Below are 8,606 nucleotides of genomic sequence, written 5' to 3' on the forward strand. Positions count from 1 at the left end.
ATATAGGAAATTTCCAAAAATGTTATGAGTTACAACACCGTAGTTTCAGTTATTTCCTTATTGTGACATATGACATATATACAAAAAGGCGATAACTTTCAAATTATAATTTAACAAGCAGCTATAGAACAAATTTCAAAGGATGTTATGGGTTACCATTTCATTCCTTTCCTTCTAGCTATTCTAATACCCTATAAACTAAGAAAAAGAAAACTATATAAAGATTCAGTATTCATAATCCTTTCTTAAATTCCCTCTTGTTTGTTGCTACCCCTTCCTCTAGTTTAATCACTTTCCGGATCTTCAGGGATGTCTAGGCAGTGACCACCCTAAGTTGTTCATGTTGAAAAGGGGACACATTGAGTTGATGTATTTGAAGAGGCTATTGCCTCTCGGTTTTGGGACTTAGCTGGCATAGGAGTTCTCTGGAGGATTAAAGTTTCTGACAAATAAAATTAGTGAGTAAAACTCTTATAGAGTCTCAGATAGGGACCCGGGTATTCTTTAAGGTTTTCGGGACTACTGTTGACTTGGGCTTATCATACTGTGGCCATTTGGAATATCTAGGTGAAGCTTGCATAGGAGTAACCTCCAGAACAGCCTCTTGACTCTATTTGAACTCTCTTAGCCACTGAAACCTTATTTTGTTGCCTTTCTTTTGCCCCTTTTGGTCAAAAAGGCACTCTCAATCCCTCGATGCCAAGGTTAGGCTCATTTTTGGAATCCGTGTCCCATGTCACCAGGGAGACTCACTCATTTGGGGCATCCTGTTCCACGTCAGGGGGAGGGTGATGAATTTATTTGTAGAGTTGGGCTTAGAGAGAGAAAGTCCACATTTGAGCAACAAAAGAGGTTCTCTGGAGGTGACTCCTAGGCATAATTATAGGTGGGCTTAGCCTTCCCTTTACAACCAAAAGTTTCACCTGAGCAAGCCTCAAGATTGAGGCCTTGACTTATGAAGTAGGGGATTCCTACATTCACATAGCATATGTTATGCCCACGATAATCTATCCGTATCTCACATTATCATCACTTAGTTGTACAATCCTCTTCACCCTCCATTTTAAACAATCGAGATGCCAATTTTGATTCTAGCTTGCACTCAAGGCCCTCCAGGCCTTTCCAACCTCACTTGCTCATGTCCTGCTTCTCCCACAGCCCTGCTTCTCCGGCTTTCACAGAGGCTGTCCCACACGCCAATTCCTGCACTGCCGTTTTGTGCCAGTGTCACTATTTAAGTCCTACCCAACAATAAAAAGCCCATCGGAATCTGCCCAGATGCTAAGACTTTCCCACTGGGTAAATGGGCTTAAATTCCAGCCCTGCCTCCAGGAGAATCACTGTAATAACACTTTTTTTAAAAAATGTAATTTTATTGATATATATTCATGTAGTATACAATCGTCCAAAGTGCATAATCAGGTGTTCACAGTATCATCATATAGTTGTGCATTCATTACCACAATCAATCTTTGAACATTTTCATTACTCCAAAAAATAAAATAAAAATTAAAAAAAGAACACCCAAAACATCCCATTCCCCTCCACCCATTGTTCATTTACTTTTTTTTAATACAGTTTATTGAGATATATTCACACACCCTACAGTCATCCACAGTATACACTCAGTGATTCACAGCACCATCATATGGTTGTGCATTCATCACCAGAATCAATTTTTGAAACTTTTTCTTACTCCAGAATAGAAATAAAAGCAAAAAAGAACACCCAAAACTTTCCATCCCCTCCATTTCAATGTTTCTTCATCTTTTTGTCCCCATTTTTCCACTCATCTGTCCATACACTGGGTAAAGGGAGTGTGAGCCACAAGATTTTCACAATCACACAGTCACACTGTGCAAGCTACATAGTTATACAATCGTCTTGAAGAATCAAGGTCACTGGGTTGCAGTTTGACAGCTTCAGATATTCCCCTCTAGCCATTCCAACACACTAAAAACTAAAAGGTGATTATCTATATAGTGCATAAGAACACCCTCCAGAGTGACCTCTCAACTCCATTTGAAATCTCTCAGCCACTGGAACCTTACTTTGTTTCATCTCTCTTCCCCCTTTTGGTCAGATGATTTTTCCAATCCCACAGTGCTGGGTCCAGGTTCATTCCCAGGAGACATTTCAGATGTTGCCAGGGGGATTCACACCCCAGGAGTCATGTCCCACATAGGCGGAAGGGCAGTGAGTTTACCTGCCTAGAGAGAGAGAGAGAGGGCCACATCTGAGCAACAAAGAAACTCTGGGGGGGACTCCTAGGCACTTTTATAAGTAGGCTTAGCCTCTCCCTTGCAGCAACTAGCCTCACAAGGGAAAACCCCCAGATCGAGGGCTCGGCCCACCAAATTGGCAGTCCTCAATATTTGCGAGAAAATCAGCAATAACCCAGGTGGGGAAGTCTGACATTTCCACATTTCTCCCCAGTTCCTCGGTGGGTCCCACAAACACGCTTTTACTCTCTGCCCATATCACTCTGGGATATATCGGGATTTCACCCCAGCCTGTACAAACTCACAAAATCCCACTTCCCATTCAAAGCTCCATGCACCTACGGTGTTCAAACAAACTGATCATACAAGTTAAATAATCTAGTGTCCTACAGAAAATACAGATCCTGCACCATGTAAACATCTCCTCCCTTGGTCTCGCACAAAAGTTATAGTTTTAAAACCAGTCAGAGTGTGATTGTGAAAACCTTGTGAATCGCACTTCCTTTATCCAGTGTATGGATGGATGAATAGAAAAATGGAGACAAAAACTAAATGAAGAATAGGGTGGGATGGGGGGGATGATTTGGGTGTTCTTTTTTACTTTTATTTTTTATTCTTATTCTGTTTCTTTCTGGTGTAATGAAAATCTTCAAAAATAGATTGGGGTGATGAATGCACAACTATATAATGGTACTGTGAACAGTTGATTGTACACCATGGATGGTATATGAATATATCTCAATAAAACTGAATTGAAAAAAAAAAGAAAAAAGAAAAAAAAAAACCCAGTCAGTATTGTCCTTTATTCTTTGGCCTGATTTGTCTTAGTCCTAAGAGATCTGCTTCATTCATATCTCTAATAGAAGTTCAAACTCTTTTTCAGCTCTTTCAACAGTTGCCCTATGGGGTAATACTGACATTCATAGCTGTCAAGCTCTAGCTCCGGGTCTCAGGTGTCACACAGATACCCAAAGTTCCAGAGAGGACTGGACAGAGAGCTCAGCATCTCAGAATTTAGAGATAACGTTACAACTCAGGAATAGACGAGACTGCTGTAAGAGCTTGCAATCTAGGGATCATATAATAAGGTTTTTAATAAACAGTTAGCAGTAACTTACTCAAGGGGAGGACAGAGCAAGGCCTGAGGCCTTCGCCAGCCCCCACTCCTCCCCTCCCCTCCCCTTTCCCCTCCTCTCCCCTCCCCTCCCCTCCCCTTTCCCCTCTCCTCCCCGCCCCTTTCCCCTCCCCTCCCCTCCCCTCCCCTCCCCTTTCCCCTCCTGCACAAAACAGCTTCAACCGTCAGGCACATCTAACGGCTAGGCCCCGCCCCTCGGACCGCCCCAACGACAGCCCCCACCCCCTCCAGCCACCCCAACGGCCGAGCCCCGCCCCCGCGTGCGTGCGCGGCCCCGCCGCGACGTGCGAGTGCTCGCGTCGCCGGACGCTGAGGTGGCAGCAGCCTGGCCAAGATGGAGCTGCTGCAGATGCCGGAGCTGATGGGACTGTCGCTGTTGCTGGGGCTGCTGGCCCTGGTGGCGACGGCGGCGGTAGCGCGGGGGTGGCTGCGCACGGAGGAGGATTCGCGCGGCCGGCTCGCCGGTGAGCGGGGCCGGGGCGGGCAGGGGCGACCCGCGGGACCTCGCTCTCGGCCTCCCGGTGCTCCGAGCTGCGGTGTGGGCCCGCGGGGCTCCCTGGCCTCAGTTTCTTATGTGTGAAATGAGCTTCGCTTGCAGAGACGAAGTGCCGCTGCGGCCGGCGTGGTGGCGCCCCGGGGCAGGACATGCTAGGACCGGGGTCCGGCGGTGGCCCGGCCAAGCCTCTTTACCCCTGAGCCTCAGCTTCCCCCCGGGGTTGCTAAGAGAGCGCGCGGCAAACTCTTGCGCGCGCCACATGTGGGTTGTCTGATAAAAATGGGGGTCGGGTACTCTCACTGGTCCACCACCTGCGGCAACATTTACCGAGAACCTTCCACCCTGTAATAGGCTCTTGGGATTTTCAGGCAACTAGAGTCTTTTCCTTTAAGGAGTCCAGCATCAGTTAAGGGAGAGAGCATCTAAAGATGCCAGCGAAAATATAGTATATTCAGTTGTATAGAGAGGGTCAGTACTAGGAACCGAGGAAGCTTGAGGGAGGGAGTGGACAGCTCTACTTTTTGGGGGGAAGGGGGAGCAAGAAAATCTTCACTGAAGTGGAGAACACCTGAGGTGGGGTCTTTAAGGGAGGATGTGTAAGGGTTCACCAGGCCCTTCCTTATAGGCCAAAAAGCAAATGGACTTCCATTTGACAAATCCTTGAAGAAGGCAAGGGGTCCAGCACAGCCTTTGGTATGACGTAAGTGAGAGGGGCAAGAGGGACAAGGCTAGAGAGGTTAAGCAGAGGCCAGGTGATGGCCATCTTTGCATGCTGGGCCCAGGAGTTTTTTCTTTTCCCTGTGGGAACTGGAGAGCACCTGTAGGATATAACAAATGCCAACTTTGTGCCTTGCCTGGTTCTCCATGAAATAGGATAGTTTATGCAAAAGTCACTGGCAGCCAGCCTGGCCGGGGTTATATGCTCAACACATGTTGCCTTCTCCCATTCTTATGATCTCTCTGGGATCCCTTTAAGCCTTGAATGCTTGCGTTGGGTACCCTGCTTGTCACTTGGTAGATGTCAGCTCATCCAAGGCCCCGAATGGTTAAGGAACTTGTCCAAGGCTAAGGCCACCAGTTAGGGTTGGGCATATTCCCTACACAGCTTGTGCTGTGTATTCACCAAGCTGCATCAATCCGGAGGGGATGCCTTTCTCTAATTTGCATTGAGGTGCTATATGGACTAACAGCAAGTAGCCTACCAAGGATCACTCAGGGATAGAGCCAGAATCCAAACCTGTTTTTGCCCACTTCACATTCTCTCAAGGACAGGGCCATATCTGGTTCATCGCTTGCCTGGCTAATCATAGGTGGTCGGTAAATGCTTATTGAAGGACTGGATGGATGACATGGCCCTTCCTTATAGGCCAAAAAGCAAATGGACTTCCACTTGACAAATCCTTGGGATCCAAGAAGCAGAAACAGAATCAGCGGATTCGCAAGGAGAAGCCTCAACAACACAACTTCACTCACCGCCTCCTGGCTGCGGCACTGAAGGTACGTGGGTACCTGCGCACAACATGTGCACAAACACACTCCTGCACACTTTTCCATTTTAGTACTCTGTGCATGTTACACACCCCGTGGCCTCTGACCAAAATCAATGGGGATGCCCTATCCCATCCTTTCTCATCCCACCCCATCCTCAGCTTGCTTTTAATCCAGGCAGCAGGGCCCCAGAGTCATGGCTGCAGGTTGGTCTTCCGCATCTGCCTAAGAGGTTCCTGTTGATACTTCCTGCAACCCTTCCCGTAGAGCCACAGTGGGAACATATCTTGCATGGACTTTAGCAGCAACGGCAAGTACCTGGCCACCTGTGCCGATGATCGCACTGTCCGCATCTGGAGCACCAAGGACTTCCTACAGCGGGAGCATCGCAGCATGAGAGCCAATGTGGAACTGGACCATGCCACCCTGGTGCGCTTCAGCCCTGACTGCAGGTGGGACAGGATGGAGCTCAGGTTTCCTGCAGAAGCCCAGCCCCAGGCTTATATCCTTCCCATATCTGCCTGGGGTAGTGAGAGGGACCCAGGTTCTCCCTTGGGATGGCAGAAAGAGTGCATCTAGGCAGCATGAGCACTGCCAGGGCTCCCTAGAGGGCTATGCAGCTACACAGCAAGGAAGCAGGCAGGCAAAGATATCTTTCCACCCGAAAGTACCAAAGCCTGGCTTCTAGAAATTTTTAGAAGCTATAATGGATTTCTAAACCCCAGAGGGAAACTAAGGGAACTAGAGCTGTGAGACTTCTATTTTCTGAGTTTTAAGAGATTTTGAACCAAGGGGTTAAGTTGTAAGTCTTAAGTTGTAGGGCATGACAGCATGCCGGGAGGCCTTGATTTTCCTCACAATCTAGAATAGGACCTGGCACACATAGGCCTCCATGTCCAAAGGAGTGAGCTGCTTGTCTGCTACCTGTCTCTAGAGCCTTCGTCGTGTGGCTGGCCAATGGAGACACCCTCCGTGTCTTCAAGATGAACAAACGAGAGGATGGGGGCTACGCTTTCACAGCCACTCCAGAGGACTTCCCTAAAAGGCACAAGGCACCCATCGTCAACATTGGCATTGCTGACACAGGTGAGAGGCACTCGGAGGATGGCGCTTGCCCAAGGCAGAAGACAGTTATATTTGCTGAAGTTTAATGCTGACTAAGACTTGATGCTCAGCGCCAGTGTGACAGAGGGCTCTGGCTCTAAAGAGCCTGACTCTTTTCTCCCCTGGAGCCCTGGGAGTCATAGCAAGTCCCCAGGGGATGCAGGTAAGAGCAACAGACTTCAGCAAATGGTGACCCTTGGCGCAGAATGGGGAGCATGGGTACTCTGGGCATCAGAGGCCCTCATTAGAGTCTCTTAGAAAATGACAGTTCAGGTCATCGTCCTCACCAGCTCATATCACTCACTCCCCCCTGCCACCTTCAGGGAAGTTCATCATGACTGCCTCTAGTGACACGACTGTCCTCATCTGGAATCTGAAACGTCAGGTGCTGTCTACCATCAACACCAATCAGATGAACAATACACATGCTGCCATATCCCCTTGTAGCAGGTGAGAAAGGAGAGCCTTTGGCACCTGGGATCAGGACAGGTTAGGTTTGGGGGCAAGGACCGAGCACAGAGCCCAACTTCAAATAGTAGAAAGAGTGTGGAGTCAGGAGGCCTTGGTTCAGGTCCCAGCTCTACCACGTGATTTCATGCAAGTCACCCCATCTCCTTAGTCTCAATTTCTTCACCTGTAGTTTTTAAAAGGTTGAGGGTAGAGGTACCGTGTATCTTACCGAGTGGTTGCGAGGATGAACTGAGATGGTGCTGTATAAAAGCCCTTTATAAAACACAGTGTTACTTAAATATGACATTATTTACATTCTCAGGAAAGAGGTTTAGTGGGTTTAGAGAAACAGGATGCCCAATTTTAAGTCATAAAGGAACCTGGGTTCTCTGGCAGGTTTGTGGCCTCGTGTGGCTTTACGCCGGATGTGAAAGTTTGGGAAGTCTGCTTTGGGAAAAAAGGGGACTTCCAGGAGGTTGTGCGAGCCTTTGAACTGAAGGGCCACTCTGCAGCTGTCCACTTCTTTGCTTTCTCCAATGACTCCCGGAGGTGAGTGATTCCTCTCTGATTTCTTACCAGTGGTTCTCAGCCCCTTTTGCCAACCAGGGTCCTCTGCCTGACTCATGTATCTGCTCTGAAGTGGGTGGGGTGCCTGGCCCTCAGCAGAGAGTAGACAGAACAGTACAGTTGACTTCCTAGCAGGAGCCCCTAAGGCTGTTCCAGTGCCCTCCCCTCAAGGGTAAGCTGGGATTAGAGTAGTGATTTTCCATACTACAGGATGGCCTCTGTCTCCAAGGATGGTACGTGGAAATTATGGGACACAGATGTGGAATACAAGAAGCAGCAGGACCCCTACTTGCTGAGGACAGGCCACTGTGAAGAGGCGAGCACCATGCCATGCCGCCTGGCACTCTCCCCTGATGCCCATGTCTTGGCCTTGGCCAGTGGCAGCAAGATTCGTCTCTATAATACCCGGCGGGGCGAGGAAGAGGAATGCTTTGAGCAGGTCCATGGAGAGTGTATCAGTGACTTGTCCTTTGACATCACTGGCCGGTTTTTGGCCTCCTGTGGGGACCGAGCAGTTCGGCTTTTCCACAACACCCCTGGCCACCGGGCTGTGGTGGAGGAAATGCAGGGCCTCCTGAAGCGGGCCTCCAATGAGAGCACCCGCCAGAGGCTGCAGCAGCAGCTGACCCAGGCCCAGGAAGTCCTGAAGAGCCTGGGGGCCTTGAAGAAATGACTCTGGGAGGGGGTGGCAGGAAGGTTCTGGCTACCTGTTACCGCTGCTACTACCACTCTTCTTCCCAGGCACTCTCCAGCTAGAATCCTTTGGAAAAGAGTATTTTTATTTTCCTATTAGCAACCTCTCTCTTCTTTTTCCAATTGAAACTATACTTGCCTACTCTTTTTTCTGGTTGTGACTCCTTCCTTGACCTCTGAGGCTAATGATAAAGTGCTTCTCTTTTCCCTGGGCCCAAGGGATGGAATCCATCTTTATTGGCCACCAAGAAGAATGATAGAAGAGAGAGAAATCATGGTCTTTGGCCTTCCTGGTACTCAAAGAAATTTGCAATTGTGGAGGCAAAACCTAAGGAACACCTGAGTACTGACCAGCAATTTACTGAGGTGGGAGAATGGGATCTCTTCCAATTACAGAACTGTGCTGTGGGGTGAGGGAAAGGCTCGACTTAATCTATGCTAGGTTCTCCAT

General features: G+C 48.6%; 1 protein-coding gene across 3 annotated transcripts; it reads left to right on the forward strand.

Annotated features, from left to right (window-relative positions):
* The first annotated feature begins 3,641 nt into the window (after nucleotides 1–3,641).
* On the forward strand, nucleotides 3,642–8,299 carry TBL2 (transducin beta like 2). 3 transcript variants are annotated; one of them, XM_037814443.1, is made up of 7 exons: nucleotides 3,642–3,821; nucleotides 5,220–5,350; nucleotides 5,609–5,793; nucleotides 6,276–6,427; nucleotides 6,769–6,895; nucleotides 7,292–7,444; nucleotides 7,673–8,299. In XM_037814443.1, the coding sequence occupies exons 1-7, from the start codon at nucleotides 3,692–3,694 to the stop codon at nucleotides 8,133–8,135; spliced, it is 1,341 nt and encodes a 446-aa protein (XP_037670371.1). In that variant the 5' UTR covers nucleotides 3,642–3,691; the 3' UTR covers nucleotides 8,136–8,299. The 3 variants fall into 3 exon arrangements, with proteins under 3 accessions (XP_037670371.1, XP_037670372.1, XP_037670373.1); XM_037814444.1 differs by lacking the exon at nucleotides 3,642–3,821 and having other exon boundaries at nucleotides 5,270–5,350; nucleotides 5,519–5,793; XM_037814445.1 differs by lacking the exons at nucleotides 3,642–3,821; nucleotides 5,220–5,350 and having other exon boundaries at nucleotides 5,652–5,770.
* The last annotated feature ends 307 nt before the right edge of the window (nucleotides 8,300–8,606 follow it).

This window comes from Choloepus didactylus, chromosome 21 (genome assembly GCF_015220235.1).
Source record: "Choloepus didactylus isolate mChoDid1 chromosome 21, mChoDid1.pri, whole genome shotgun sequence".
NCBI classification, from domain to species: domain Eukaryota; kingdom Metazoa; phylum Chordata; class Mammalia; order Pilosa; family Megalonychidae; genus Choloepus; species Choloepus didactylus.

Excerpts from the sequence above, each read along its gene's own strand:
- TBL2 (XM_037814443.1), top strand. The coding sequence starts at position 3,692 with ATGGAGCTGCTGCAGATGCCGGAGCTGATGGGACTGTCGCTGTTGCTG. Across the intron at positions 6,896-7,291 it reads GCCATATCCCCTTGTAGCAG|GTTTGTGGCCTCGTGTGGCT; the intron begins GTGAGAAAGGAG and ends GTTCTCTGGCAG. Across the intron at positions 7,445-7,672 it reads TTCTCCAATGACTCCCGGAG|GATGGCCTCTGTCTCCAAGG; the intron begins GTGAGTGATTCC and ends TCCATACTACAG.